The 16,380-nt window shown below is 40.4% G+C and overlaps 1 protein-coding gene across 5 annotated transcripts in view; it reads left to right on the top strand.

The window, feature by feature from the left end:
* Positions 1 to 16,380, top strand: part of pde1cb (phosphodiesterase 1C, calmodulin-dependent b) — a 129,758-nt gene that overhangs the window by 85,262 nt on the left and 28,116 nt on the right. For all 5 annotated transcript variants that reach the window (XM_034208113.1, XM_034208132.1, XM_034208123.1 and 2 more), the window contains one exon: positions 15,067 to 15,180. In XM_034208113.1, coding sequence (XP_034064004.1) covers positions 15,067 to 15,180 — 114 coding nt within the window. The remainder of the gene's footprint in view (positions 1 to 15,066; positions 15,181 to 16,380) is intronic.

Here is a 16,380-nt window from a genome sequence, read left to right on the forward strand (position 1 = left end):
GTTGCCTGACACACGCTAGTGTTTTGTTTGAATAAATGGTAAATAGCAAATTACAATGCGTTGATTTCTTACAAATGCACTGATTTACTATTCATTACACAAATCACTTCACTTTATTGTCTTTTTCAATACAATTGTATATTTATTTACATATATGAAATGTGACAAACAATATATATCAAAAACAAAATATTGAAATCACATTTTGTTGTCATTCAGAACACATGATTGAGGGATTGCCTCCTAAAAACAATGATAGCTGCTAGACCCTGGATCAGCCAACTGCTTACAGAGTTAACAATGGCTACAGTGCCCACTACTTTTTTAATGACAGGTACTTCGGCATGTATGTGTAAAAAAAAAAAAAGTCTACTTTTTCTCTGATTGCTCTTTGCACTTCTGGATCTGTGTATATTCTTTGCACCAGGTAGTCCTCTTGTGCCCACACTACAAAATCACACCACTGCATCCCAGATACAAGAAGTTGACCCTGTACTTGCCAGTAATAGGCATGGCTTTTCTTGAGCTTAGGGGAGCCACATTCTATCTGCACATATTTGCAGTCGACATAATTTGGGACATTGGGACATTTGAATTCAACAAGGCCAAATTGGGGATATTCTGTTGGGTCAAAAACAACTCCATCAGGGGAGGCACCAAGCCAGGGCGTAGAGGGGTGAATGACAAGGCCACAAGGGGAGTAGTTCACGTTTGCCAGTCTACTGTATTCAGCTGCTACTGTGGGCTCCATCTCGGCACCTCTACTCATTTCTGCAGTCTGCCTTGTACCTTTGAGTATTCGCTCTGCAAGAGAGTTAGCAGAGCTCTCACCTCTGACGTGACAAATCTCTCTAAACCTAGAGGCAGTAACCCTGGGTTTGCGGAGCAGATGCCACTCTGAGCTAGAGCTTTGCTCACGGGTAGCCTCCTCAATTTTGTGAGACATTTCCAAATCAACAGATAAGCTGTTCATATGTAGTTGCTCCTCTTCTGAGCACACCAGCGGTAAATCACATGGCAAGATCACATACCCCTCTATGGGCAAGTGGGGTGTTGGTGGTCTGTCAGTGTGAAGTGTGGTGTACCGAGACGTCAAAGCAGGCATCTGATAGGACAGAACACTGCCCTCCTGCACAATCCCGAAGGCACTTTCCACAAGGGGCTTGTCAGGTCTCATGTTCATTGTGGTCACAAGCGGCCTGTCTTCAATGCTGAATGCTGAGTATGCTTCCGTAACTCTGAACAGGCAGGGATCTGGTAATGGCCCCACCATGCCTCTGTAGAATCCACTCCTACAAAGAATGGCAAAGACAATATAGCACATTAATGTGACAATAAAGGTTAGGAATACAGCACCAGAATTATGAATTTTAAAAATACAGGAAACACAATTTTCCAGCTAAAATTACCTTACTCCAGTCTGCACCATCCTATTTGGTACAGGCTTGGTGAAGACCATGGAGTTGATGGGCCCTGGCTTCACACCCTTAAGGAAAAGACAATTACTGTTCGTTGAGTCACTTTAAAACAAAAACTCTGTGAAAGATTACAAGTATTTGAACCTCATTGAAATTACCATTGTTCGCGGCTTGTGCCATTGCTGTTCCGATTCAGTACAGCTATGCACAGGTGGCACAACTGGCATGTTCAGTTCAGTGTAGTGTGCTGTTTGGAACAGCAATGCTACTGTGTGATTGCACAAAACAGTTCCTGCAACACAGGAGCACTGGTTGTGCGTGAGCACCACTGGTGATGAATCACGAAGCGTTATCTAAAAAAGAGAGAAGAAATACTAGTGATTAGTAACCTCACTTGTTACTATGAGCCAGGAGGTTATTATGAGTAGAATTATTGGTTATTTTTACTGACCCATTATCCTAGAAGAAGCATGTATTCCTGAATGCTTAGTGTTACCCTCTTACCCTACAATACCACAATGAACTTTCTTTGGAAACTAAGATGCCTTAAATTGTATTAAAGCAGTTTTGACTATATATTTTAGCCCCCAAACTTACACATCCATAATCAATGTAATAATATCTGACCAATCAGCTGTGATAAAGCAGGGAGAAGTAGGACACTGTTGAGATTCCCTTAAGGTAAACTAATGTTTAACTGAACTGAAACTCAATAAACAGGGGGGAACAGTGTCAATGCTGCCTGCCTACACTCAAACTGTGTGCTGTCTCGCTCTTCCGCATTGACCTGTAGCACAAGGCTCTCACGCTGACCTGCCCTGTCAGCCTGTCTTTATTGGACACTGAATGAAGAAAACAGAGCAACAGCGTTAGATCTATACTCACGTCAAAACATCTATGGCAACATTGCTTTACAAAAGCTGATACCATTATGCAGTGTGGCTAACAACAAGACAACCTTGGCTAGGCTATAAGGCTATTAAACGATAGTATTTGTTAGCAAAATGGCTAATGTTTTAAATAATTAACACCAGAAACAGTACATAGCGTTACCCAGAGCCCTATAGTAGTCTACTATAGTAGTAGTATAATAATAATAATAATAATAATAATAATAATAATAATAATAATAATAATAATAATAATAGTAGTTATACTATAGGGCTCTGGCGTTACCTAGCTTTTGACAGCTAATGTTAGCGTAACCCGGAGCATAAGCTAGCTGGTTAGTACCGGTTACCTTCTTACCTTTATAGTTGTGTATGACGCAGCATATAATTTGAAGCCTTTATCGAGTTTGCTGGCTGGGGCTTTAGTCGTCCGGCAAATCCGATGAACATCTGACATTTTTAATTTCGGAAGCTCTTGTAGGCAGCGGGTGTAGAAGGTCGTCATTTTCAAACAGGAAATGAATCGGCCGCTATGAGTAGAATGCGGAAGTGACTGTGCATGTAGCCTATTGCCTTAGCCCCAGATGTTCCCACATTGCTCCTATTATTTTCACTATTCGGATAAAATTGAAAAACTAATATAAAAAAACAATTTGGTTTCTTGCTTGGAACTATTTTCCAAGCAAAGTAAGAGCACGATTTTACCATGTGTAACGTTACTGTTTAAACGGCGGATAAAGCAGCTTCATCATGGCAACTTGACAACAGCTAAGCTAAGCTAGGCTAGTAATAACAGCATCCGGTGACTTTTCAGAGTTGTTGTGCCACCGTGGTAGGCCAGTTTCTTGTCGCATATTTGGCACACTGCCTTCTTCTTACCGTCGTCCAATTTAAAATGGTCCCACACAGCTGAAGTCTTCGGCATTTTGTGTGAAGCGAGGTGAAGCGTGCCGTTTGCATTTGTAACTGTGAGTGAACGCGATGTCAGAGGCTGAGATTGTATATATTTCCGCATTTTAACAGTGCAATTCAAAAGTTTTAAATATAGTATAAGAATATGGTAATTCGCCTTTATTGATAGCATACATTTAGGAAAATAAATAAAAATATTTGGAGAAAAAAATAAAAAAACGAATATCCGAATAATGAAATTGAAACCCGAATAGTTGGCCAACGAACGAATAGTCGAATATTCGGGTACAGCCCTAGTATGTATTGGTACATTTGTATCTGCACAGTAAATATGAAGGGCTTGTTAATTATTCCCAGTATAGCCAAGAGTAGAAAACCACCCAAGATAATGCGTGTTCATCTCTATGCCATTACTGTTGGGTTATTTATTTACATTTATATGTATGCATTGGTTGTTTTCAGTGTTTTTAGTAAAACCTACTTGGTATTGGGTCAGGACCAGTTGGGTACATATTGGGGTGGAGGAATATTACAACAGTAAATAATTTAAAGCGTAACATTGGAGAAGCCAACAGATAACCCAGCCCAATGATGCCAACTCTCTTTCAATAAAACTAGCTGGCAGCACTAGCTCCAGAAGTCACTACATCTAGAGAGAGTCGCCAAGTTGGCAACAAACCTTTCAATTAAAAGCCACTCCCCCAAAAGTGTCATATAATCGTAAACATATCATAACGAATGTGAATAACGAATATGGCTATAGTTACTAGACACAGCGAGCTGTTGGAGGATGGTCACCTGACTGGCAATGATTTAGCGCGGGTAGACACGCAGTTACAGGTACCGGATTTTCAACAACTAGCTTTAACACCAACCCTTGGTCAAAACAACAAAGTGGGCGATTATAACATCTATGCTATATTGATCCAAACTGGGTTAACGTTTTGAATGCCTCCTGTATTACATTGTTGCTATTTCTGTTCATTGTTAGTGATTACATAAAGAAAGACTCTCAAAATAGACTCATGGGTTTCCTTTTAAGCTATACAAAGAATAGACAAGGTAAAAATACCACAGGCTCTTATCACCAAATGTATTTGTTCTCTTTGTTGCATTACACCACTAAATTCATTTCACTTTAAATATGAACAAAGGATTTAATCTAAATAATTGACTCTCTCTCTTTGTCATTTCGTTCTCATAGCGTTGACGTTTTTTTTTAACTTCATCTCATATTTGATTGGCAGACTGACATGAGTGGGCTGCATTCAGCCAACCACTGGTCTTTTTTAAGGTTTCTTCTGTTCCCCGCCATCCTTGTCACATCTGTCGTTTGCAACCTCCCACGGGAAAGGCTTTGTTTAGAACAGATATCCAAACTTTTTGAAGGAGTTACCAATTTTGTTCAGTGTGCAGCTTGCTTGCAGTGTAACAGTATTTGTCATTTTAATTAGAGCCATTAAAAGCAGCAGAAACATTCAGCCAGCGCCTGCTGTTGCTGTTCCCACCCAAAACTGAATGACCACCAACACTCAGTGGGGGCGTCACATTAACATTTATATTTACATACTATTAAGGCATTTAGCTCACGTTCCACAGCAACACTGAATGTGAGAGGAGGCCGTCTGTGCGTACTAGAGATGTTTCTGAATTCAACACAACATTTTTTACTCAGGTATAACCAGTGCTTGAATTGGAATGAAAAAGGTGCCAGTACTCTAAAATCAGCAACTTTTTCAAGTCAATTTTATATATACAGCCCACAAACAAGAATTTGGCTACTATAATGCTGGTGGGTTTGTCTCTTTACTACTGTATATTTTAGAAAGGTTCACTGTACTTAACATTTTTTATGATAGGCAGCGGATATGGCTAAAGCTCAGTAAGGTCAATATTAACTGAAAATATAGCAATCAAAGTCTAGATCTTCTGCTGAAGACACATGAAGCAGAGACCTTTCAGGTGAGAGCCCCTCTGGTGTTGTTCAACATTAATGACAAGGAAACAAAGCTCTGGTCAGAAGCATTTTTTATAAAAAGCTTTAACAAAATTAAGTATTTCTGTACATTTTGAATGCAATCTAACTTTCCAACTCAGAAAACGAAAAACGAAAAAGTGCCAAAAGTCTTCTCACATGGCTGAGCTGCTTTGCAATATACTTCACCACTGAAGAATACAAATATGTATAAAGTAAACTATGATGCAATCTAACTTTCCAACTCAGAAAAATGATAAAGAGCATGAACAAAGAACATGTAAAAACAAATGCAAAATTTGCACAATCTAAAATGAGAAACTGTAACTGCAAGTAACAAAGTCTGAGCCATGGTAAAGAGTTACATTGAACACCAAGCTGATCAGATAACTCCCTGGTTGGTCTCAAGTCCTTCTATCTCCAGGATCTGTACAAATCGGCACATTATGCCAAAAGTCTTCTCACTGGGTGAGCTGCTTTGCAATATACTTCACATTGTTAGAAAAGGCTCCAGAAGGCCTTGGGGACATCAGTATCAGGGGCTGGAGCTGGACAGGCTCTTTCATCAGCACTTCTCCTTCCCTTTGCCAGCCAGGACCTCACATACTGTTCCGGATTGAACTGTCCTAGTGATGGTCCATTACATTCAATGAAAACCAGGCTGGACAGTCGGCTGACAGAGAGAGCATTCCTTTTTGCAGTAAGGATATCGTTCATGCAGCTGAATGCCCGCTCACACTCACTAGTGGAGACAGCGATGGTTCGGACTGCTTTCAGTAGAGGCTCCATGGCAGCAGGTGTACGGGATGCCCTGGTTTCCTTGTATTCGCGAAAGCCCTGAACAGTCTCTCTTCTGTCCACTTTCAGCACTTCGCACAAACGTAGTACCTCTACGTCCCCATACTGTACGTCTAACTCCTCTTCAGGCCAACTTCCAGGATGGATAACTTTCATGTCCTGGATTAGCTGATTGTCCCGGGCCTCCCGGCCATGTAATGGGATTTCTCTTGTGCTGACATGAGAGGAGGTTGTGGAAGTCATTCTGTGTCTCAGATTCTCTACCATACTGCGGAAAAACTGACCTGCATGAATCTGTACAAGCCTGCCATTCTCACGCAGGGCAACACCCTTGAAGGACTTCTCAGCTAGAGCTGTATGAACTGTAGTCATGTGTGGGCCAGGCATGGTGACCATGGATTCAAAAACTCGTATTTCTCGAGTTAAGAGCCTATCTGCTGTAGGCAGTGTCATCTCTCTTTTTTGGAGTTGCCGAGAGAGGTCGCTGAGCTCTGTGAGCGCATCGTACATCAGTCCCAGATTGCTGACAAACGTTGCAGATGTGAGCACATCATCCAGGCCCTTGTACTTTGCTCTGTCTCTGGAATCCCTGCTCGTGTCGTTTGCAGCATTTGTGAAGTGATCATGAAGCACTCGGTAGTTTTCCCAGACTGCTCTGACGCTCCTTTCACTTGAAGCCACCCAGCGGATGGACAAAACACGCCCTATCACCAGGAGACGCTGTCCGACTGCTTGCGCACACTGCGCTAACTGCCTCTGATTTTTGGGGGAGGCATGGAACAAGGAATAGAGTTTGTCAAAAAAGATCTGGAAATGATTGAGCCCTGAGACCTCCTTGACCACATCCCCAACTGCCAGCTCTAGACGATGATTGGAGCAGTGCCACACAAACAGGCTTGGGAATTTACTACACAACTGGGTAGCAACGCCTGTTCTCTTCCCTAGCATGACTGAAGCCCCATCACATGCAAAAGAAACGAAACACTGACCTAAAAAGTCCTCGTTAAAATCTCTTCCAAGACACTCCATTAACGCCTTTGTGATGTCATCAGCCGTTGTTCCATCCAACTCGATCAGCTCCCAAAAAAACGTTTCGGGCTCAGCATCAGCTAATGCTGAGCGTAGACACACAACAAGCACCGTTTTACCACTAATAGTGGTAGATTCATCGACCAAAACACAGAGTTTTCTTTGGTTTTCTGTAATGTCTTTTGCCATTTTTTTCTTCAGCTCATGAGCTATGTGGTCGATGATTTCGCCACAGGTTTTATTGGAGTGCAAAACCCTGCCCACGTTCAGCCCATTCAGTTTCTGTACATTCAAATCAATTGGCATGTCTGTGAATGGCCGGCTATGTTTGCCAATTTTATATGCCGTTCGAAAAACTCTGATAGTGGTGTCTAATTCAGATTTATGCATAGACTGCACTTGATGTTGAATAGTTTCACGTGAAGCAGATGTAAGGATGTCAGCAGCTTTTACATGGGCTTGTGATTCTTTATGTTCTTTGATTTTTTTTCTCAGGCTAGCTTGTTGTTTGCCCTTGTCAACACCGAAATGAGACACTGCACACTCACCCCATTCAGTTGACAGTTTCAGTCCTTGTCCAGTGTGTATTCCCAAAGATTTGACATCTCTGCATATCCGACATCCTAGCTTCTTATCTTTAAGAAGGAGCCATGCATTGGTCTTGCAAAAATATTGCACCTGGTCCGTTGTCCAGCAGTCAGGTGCATCGCTTTGCCCGGTGTTGGTGGTGGCAGTTGCGCCAGCAGCAGCTAACGTTAGAGGCTCTGGAGGAGGCGGCGGAGCTAGTGCTAATGCTAATGCACTAGAACTTGGAGCAGGAGGATCAACCAAAGAAAGCTCCCCATCAGACACAATTTCCAACACAGGCACAGCATTCTCTGTATTTGAAGTTTCTTCCGGCGACAACCGCTGTCTTTTTGCACTTTTATTAATCCACACTAACATTTTAGAAATGCTAATTTGTGACGTGACTTGCTTTCCTTCTCTCGGGGGCGTGCCTGCTCTGTTCTATCACTCTACATAGCCACCCACTGGGTGGGAGTTGCACTGCATAAACACAACACACGTGCATCTAGGTATGTAAATTGTAAAGCATTAAAACATGGTTTTACTAACAGTTTTCAGTATGTTGTTACTTCGGCATTATTATTATTATTATTATTTTGAAACGTGTATTACTATTAAATCACGGTCAAATAGGTTAATTTTGACATAGTCGTTTCCACCACAGTATTTACATGGAGAAGATAAGCCCCGCCCCCTCTCCAGCACGTTCTGTTTGAATGACAGGAGTAAACAGCTGACAGCCGCTGTGAAACTCCAGCGGTTAGAGCGATGAGAATGTCCGTTCGGCACCTCATGACGCATCTACTGAGTACCGGGCGGCTGTATATATATATATATGGATGTATAATAAGAACGGCGGGAGAGTGTTGAGTACTGGCACGGTGCATGAGTACCGGAGTACCGCCAGCATGCCGGTACTGAGCAAGAAGTGCCGGTACTCCATGGGTCAGAACCAGAAGTGCCGGTACTGCGTACCGGTGAGTACCGGCCCAATTCCAGCACTGGGTATAACACATTGATACATTAAAGAAATTCCCTCTCTCAAACTTCAGTTTTGCACCCCATTAATTATATATTCTTCATATAACTGCTGATCATTTTTGTTCATTTCAGTAACATATGAAAATCAAATCGCCTGCCAGGCAGTGAACATATGCCGCTTACCCATGGTGCATTCATTCAACATCCAAATGGAAAATGAATACAGAAAATACAAATTCTAATTCAAAGAGTAGTATCTGTGAAAACCCCTTTCTTTCCTTTATTCCGTCTTCTGAGGTACCGTAGATCAAATTCGATTAAAATTAGGTCTTGAGAGTTAAAACAGTTAACAAAGTCATTTCATATTGATTTTATTTCAATCGAATGAAATACTTATTTCAGCTCCAATTCAAATTCTTCCTTCAATCATTTTGAGCACGATTCTGCGGTAGACTGGTGGAGTATTCAAGTTAAGGTAAAACTCCTTAATTTGGCAACATCTGGTTTCAGTGGAATTGTTTAACTTCACTCAAAACCAGCCATCAGAATAATTGAATAAAAAATGCCACAAACAATTTGGGGTTAAATCGTTTAAATACACCAACGTACTTCTTCCAACAGCAATCCATTAATTGATCTAGGGATTTGTATGTTGTAGGGGAATCCAATGAGCTAAATAGAGTACAATTGAGTCTTCACCACAATCGAAAAGCAAACATGTGTAACACTGAGCTGTGTCCTGTTGATCAGAGGCCAACTGCAGATTAAACCTAGCCTCAGATTCCCATTTCATCCCATCTGTCTTGCCAAAACGTCGACGTCCCAGGACTCCAGTATTTTATTCACAAACCTCTTCTCAGCTGCAGTCACAAATCACGGTCAAGGCTGCAGAATATGTGGCAACTCAGCTTAACTGAGTCATCATGTTTTCACAGGCCCTGTTCTGCTTATCAGCCTGGAAACCTGTGTGTTCCCTGAAAGCACGCTAATCTCCCCGGCTGATTACATTGACCCCGGGCCATTGATTACACACCATCTAGGCTAGAATGTCATTTGAACACAGCCGGTGACCAATTTTTGCATCCTGGCAGCGCTCTCCACTCAACCAGCTCCATTTATCCTCTCCCCTGCTTTTTGCAGTGTGGAAAATAGGTTGTGACGGTTGCCGTGGCCCCTAAAAGCAGAAATGGACCTGCTTTTGTTACGATTTAGGTCAGAACGATACATTTCATTTTCTGAATGTTATTTTTCCCTGTAGGTATGCAGGCAGTGTTTTCTGCTTGAGTGACAAAGCAATTGTTGGAAGAAGGAGGAAGCTGTTGCCACGTTACCCTCTGCTGTTTCATTTTTCCTTTTTTCAGGTTCACTTCTGGTTGTCACAACAGCTGTCGAGAGGTTGAGCGTTGTGGAGCCCTGCAGAGTGGCTCTATTTTGACACTATTACTTTCCTTTTTTTTGTATTTCCATTTTGCTGAGCAGGTCAGTTGAGGTCAAATAACTGAAGGCAATACAAATGGAGGATGAAGAGGCTGAATACCAACTATAATCTTCCCTCTTTACTCTCTGCTCACCCTCTCTGAGGGAAAACAAATAAATGTGCCTCATCTTCAGATATGGAGGTAGACAGCTGGAGGCGCACTCTGTCACCGACCTGCTTAACCTCGCAACCGCTGGAAGAGTCATTTCAGTGGGGAGATTTTATTACTGAAATTATTTACCCAGTGGATGTTTAGGGAATTGTGCACGATGATTAATGTTACTTAAAAATAACATTAATAAAAAGTGTGTCTAAAAGAGTTAAAACAGTCATATATTCTGACTTGAAATAGGAGACCATTTTCCTCTGTATTCTGCTAAAAGCAAAAATATTGCTATTCCAATCACAATGCATTTTGGTTCTCATACTTTTGTTAATGCACATTCCCCGTGTTACTCTTTCCGCCGCAGTTAAAACAGCTCTGATAAAACTGTCCTAATCCCCTTTCCAGCCAGCAGAGACTCAATATAACTATAAGCCTACTTACTTACGAGCTCAAACGTCTGGAAAGACATAATGAACTCCGCACTGCACCTCAATTTCTTGACACAATCACAGCTACAGCAACACATGCCAGGACTTGTTAAGGTGTATTTCAACCCTTTCATAACAGAGCTCCTTAAGGTCAAGCTTTACCAGCTGACCCCATCTGGCTGCAGCCGTCAGACATATTGAGCTGTCAAACGGGAGACATCCCACAATAAATCTGAGAAGCACTCATCAAAGCTGATAGATGTTTCTTTATGCAACTCAAATAAAAGCTCTCTGTCGGCATGTGTTTGCAATTGACACAGCGTTGTTCAGAAGTAAAGCAAACGTTTGAGCTGCTTGTATTCTCGTGTGGCTACAACAGGTTTATTTGTATAACCCAAAAACATTGAGGGCTTTACAATCTGTGCAAAACACAGGACAGTCTCTGTCTTTAGACTGTTTATCTTTCATGATGATTGTAGATTTCAGTAAAAGACCCACAACTTCAGTGCTAAACCTTTTAATGGTACTCCACCCAACATCTTTTTTTGGCATTTTAAATCAAATATGTTTATTTTAATCTTCACCAGAAAACGTCAGCTTTTGTATCTTAATCTTTAGAGAATAGAAACTGTGATCCGTTTGAAGTCACTTGGTTAGAATGGATTTCAAAAGGTGAACTCAAAATGTCTAAACCACCTGCCTGCTCTCCTTCTGAATGCTCAGTATGTTTCAAACGCACTAACGTAACGTCTGAGCTGTATAAAACACACACATGAAGACCGATCAGACCATTGCCTGCATATACCCCTGCTGTCAGCTGCATCTCATGTTTATGTATGAGTCAGATTCTCACGACAGCAGTTTTGACAAAAGTGCAATTCTTTGTTCATTTATAAGTCGCTTGAGTTATTTATCACATTAAAGATTTTGTAGTGTTCCATACTTTATATAATTGAGGAATTCATATCTTTGGATTTTTGAAAACGATACATTTGAAAGCAACACCAACGTCATCAGGTTATTCATAATGTTCAGACATTTCACAATCCAATCCACTTTATTTATATAGCACATATTAAAAACAGAGGGTTTACCGAAGTGCTTCACAGCAAACATAACATTATAATACAATATAATATTACAGTAATAGATAAAAGGCACACATAAGAATAGTTAAAAGGTACATAAAGGCTATGGACAGACAATAAAAGCATAAACATCGATAAAACAGCTCAAACTGACTCGAAAGCGAGGGAAAAGAGGTGGGTCTTCAGGCGGGACTTAAAATAATACAAATGTTTATTATTGGCAGCCCTAAAAGCATCTTATACTGTCATATCAATCTATAGTTTATCCTAATCCTAATGTTTTGTTCCTTTATCTTTTAATTTGAAGTTATTGGCTCTGTGCCCAGGAGTTACTCTGACCCGTGCTATTAACCCAGCGTGTCGCTCCCTGGGGAATGACTGCAGGTGAAATGAGCCCATTTTGTTTTGCTTGGCAGAGACATTGATTTCTCATACATTTTGGCACTTGCCTCATCATCACAAAACATTGTTATTATTCAACAAAGTTGATTTCTGAATGGTTATATTCATCCAATGTTGTCTGGCTTTGTGCATTGAACAGAGGGATGTTTGGAATACAAGTCTTTCATACTCTAAAATGGTTTCTTCTTTTATCTCAGCATTTTGAAAAGGCATTAATCCTCACAATAAATGTCCTGGACGCTCCACATCTGGTCAATTGTCTTTTGAGTGAACAACAAAAATTGATTAGCCATTTAGTTTAGCGTATTGTTAGACAAACAAAAGCAATGAGCCTGTGACAAAGCCATTTTGCAGAAGCATTCACCAGAGGCATTTCTATCAGTACATGTGCTAATGTAACTCAACGTGAGCACATCGTGCCGGCACCACTGCATTGCAAGATATAAAATCAAAGGGAATGACCAACTGAGCACATCTAAACCTTTCTGATGGGTTATAGTCAATGATCTCTATTAAAGGAGATAGGATTTTTTTCTATCCTTGTGTATTAGCAGGGAAGCTCACTGGCACACAGCTGTTCTTAATAACCATCATTAGATCCAACCAATTGATATGTGCAGTGATTTTAGAGTTGCAGCTTACCCGCCATCCATTCACTTCCTTATGATTCCTAAAATAGCTTTCAGACAATAGCTCAAGAGAGAGATTTGCATGTAAAGAGCTGTTGTTATAGTCAAATGTTCTTTTATAGGTCTTAGATCTCTAGCTCTGCAAAAGCGGTTTTCTTTCTCAGTTGGTCCATGTGTTGTTTGTCTTGTGCACTAGCAATGGGGACACACTATTCCACAGATGGCAGTAATACGGAAAGATATGCTGTGATGTGCTAGTAAAAGCCAGGAAGAAAATCAATAGTATAGGTGAATATAATAAACAAGGCTGGATTCAGAAGTTAATGTACACAACACCAACATTGTGTACAATAACTGCACTAGACCTCAACGATACACACATTCATTTTGGTGAGGCTCAAAGCCTATCAGTTTTCTATGATCCTTTTTTCCTTTGCAAGTGAACATAAGTTTGGTTTGTTTACAAAACAATCTCCACAGGAACAGATTCATCTTGTTCGTGCAATCAAATGTGTTTGCGTTTTTCATAGCAAATATCATCCTGTTGGCTATAAAAGTTTTACATTCATGGTTCCCAGACAGTGTTTGGTGTGCTGCTGCAGATTGATATTTTATTCAGAGTGAAAGGTCTGGAAAAACTACAGAATGAATTGCCTTGGAATTGGGGGAAATGCAGTCATATCTGAATGACTATGGAAAGCATGACTGTGTGGCTCTTTGTCAGAGGTGTAGGGGTACCACGAATATATTCCGTATACTAGATGATATTATTACAGAGCAGACATTATGTCACTGGTTGGCATTGAAGCCCTGCAGCTTGATATACAGTTTGGAACTCAAACCATTTCTCTATTGCATTTAGGCCCCAACCCAAGCTTTGACGGTAACAAATAAAACACTGGGCAAACTACTTCCATGAATATTTAGATATTTAGATCATTGTTGTTTCAACCTTTTTCATAGAAACATTTTGGGCCGTTGCAACAACTGCAACCGCTCTCAGGGAATATAATCAATGAAAGCATCTGAAACCTCTTACTCTCTCTACCTTTCTGCTTAATAATTCAACAGCAAGCGTAGCCTCTGTGGGCCTTCACTGTGAAGGGGAGCGTGTGACCTCCAGCACAGCAGCAGGTGGCAAAGTGCAAGCGGTAGCAGTGTGCACAAAATGGTGTTAGCTTGCTTTGCTCTTTGGTGTCTATTTATAGTGGGGTTTTTGCTGGGGCTGGAGAATATTTGGAACAAAACTGAATATATTCACCTGGAACTTCAAGAGGATAAGTACTGACAAATAACAAAAAAGATTGTGTTTGATCGTTTCAGTCATGTTGCATCGCTGAAATATTCATTAATTTATTTTCCAGTAAACCTACACCTCAAAATACATCCTCTATAATAACTTGACGTGAAATCAGCGAACTACACATCCAACATATCATAACCCAATTGGTTTATGCAGTGACTGTCAACCTCGATAGCAATAATACCTTTACAGTATAAAGCATGTTACTGTCTTTATGAATTACTAAGTGATCAAGGCTGAAACAGAATCTGAAGCAGTCAGGGAAAAACAAATGTCCCTGGTTCATCGCTGCGATCTGATGAAATGGAGTTAAAAGCCACATAGTAAAGTAGCGCCTTGAATTTGCAATATTAAAGCTATTTCATTTAAAAAAGCCAACACATGCAAATGAGCCAAGACATTTGACTTCTCCTAGCAAGAAAAGCACACGTGGAACTAATAACGTTAGGTGGCTTCATTCCAATTAAGTGTGAGCCAGCATGCTTGATACCAGAGCTAACTGATACACGCAGCAATTACTGATGTTATTAATGACACCTGTGTAAGTTAGACTGTCGAGAAATACCGATGCCAGTTAAAGGTATTCCAAAAGGGAATGTTGTTTTGAATTAAGAAGACTAAGACTCCCATCAGAGCTTAAATCGACTTGAAAGAACGGAGTATAAAAAAACACATCAATATGTCCCATCCTAACCCAACCTTTTGGTCCATAGTGACTAATTTCTTTAAACTTTAAAAGGAGAGTTAATTGAATATATTCTTAAAAGAAAATACCCATTTTATCTGTTGGCTCTCGGCCAAGGTTTGTACTTTTCTGTCGATGGAGAAGTCTGCAGATTTACAAGTCTGCATTGTTGCATTTGAAAGAAAAAAGTATTGTTTCTTTGCTGTCTACTGCTCTCCCACTTAGTAATTTATACCCAGAAGAAAACCAAAGAAAGGTCGCCTAGTGCAAAAGGAACCCAGACCAGATTAATTCAATATCAGTTGCAATTAATTTCTCATGTCAAGACGGCTTGGGAGTAATCCAATTTGTTAAATGACTGTTGAATCTCTGTTTTAGATTACGATGTCTGGTGAAGCAACTGGAGAGAGGAGAGGCTTCCCTCACAGACCTCAAGAAGAACCTCGAGTATGCAGCGTTGGTGCTGGAATCCGTTTATGTGGAGGAGACAAGGTAAGGAAACAAACGCACGAGTGTTGACATGGTTCATTTGTTGAGAACAACAGCGCTGTAATGACAAAGGCCAGACTTTGGAAGACGGAGAACTATCATTAGTATGGCACCTGTGCTGTAATTAGTTTCATTTAAAACAGTTTGTCTATCAGTTGGGTTACAGAATCTCTCAACGTTATAACGAATGATAGACATAAATGTCACATTACAAATGCTTTCATAACTCAAAAAAAGTGACATTTACTGAAGTACTTACGATCCACAACATTTCACAATTAAATATTGCATTTTTTACTGCACTATGTATTTTAAGGGCTTTGTTATCAGTTACTTTTTTGATAAAGTAGTTATTGTTATACTGTAGATTAAACTACCAAAAGCATATGATGCGGTTAATATTAAATACTTGCTACTTACTTACTATTACATCAACACAATTGATACTACAACCATATAACACCAACTTACTTGTATGTTTTCACTTACAGGTTTATCGCTTGTTTTTCTTACCTAAATAATTATTTAAGCATGTAATATAATGTTGATATCCCATATGTGGACAAGTTGTCAATTTATGTCAACAACTTCTCATCCCTAAAAACCAAAAAATATAACAGATTTAGAGATTGGAAAGATCTTTCTTATGTCAAAAATATTTGTAGGTATGGTTAGGTTGAGGGAATACAAAAGGTCAGTGTATGCCAGTAGTTTAATGCAGGTCCAGAATCCAAGATATGACCAGGCTTATGGAATTATGTAAGGCTCCCTTCATCGAGATCCCACCAGATTAGGGCCAGCGATGTCACGACCACTCCAGGATGGAGGATGATGAACTACGCGCTGCAGAATCCATGTAGCACCATGATTATCACTGTGATGTCAATGCTTTCACTCTGCCATAGAACATGTATTCAGTTCAGAGGGTGGAGACCAACAGGCTTTTCTCTTGATCCCCTGTCCATGTCAACACAACAGCGTAGCTGTAGAGCATTATGTCACACAATTGGATTTGAATACTTCCCATCATGGGGTCTCAAGAGGCCGGGGATGTTTTGATGTTATATAAGAAGTGATAATATTTGATTGACAGCACTAGGATTTTGAGTTTGATCCCCTGTGACAGCAGAGCTGTGATAAATGCTAAATATTTTAGCAAGCCTTTAGTCTCTCTGCATCTGTCTGATTTGACCATGCTTTGTT

Source organism: Gymnodraco acuticeps, unplaced genomic scaffold (genome assembly GCF_902827175.1).
Source record: "Gymnodraco acuticeps unplaced genomic scaffold, fGymAcu1.1, whole genome shotgun sequence".
In the NCBI taxonomy this organism is placed as follows: Eukaryota; Metazoa; Chordata; class Actinopteri; order Perciformes; family Bathydraconidae; genus Gymnodraco; species Gymnodraco acuticeps.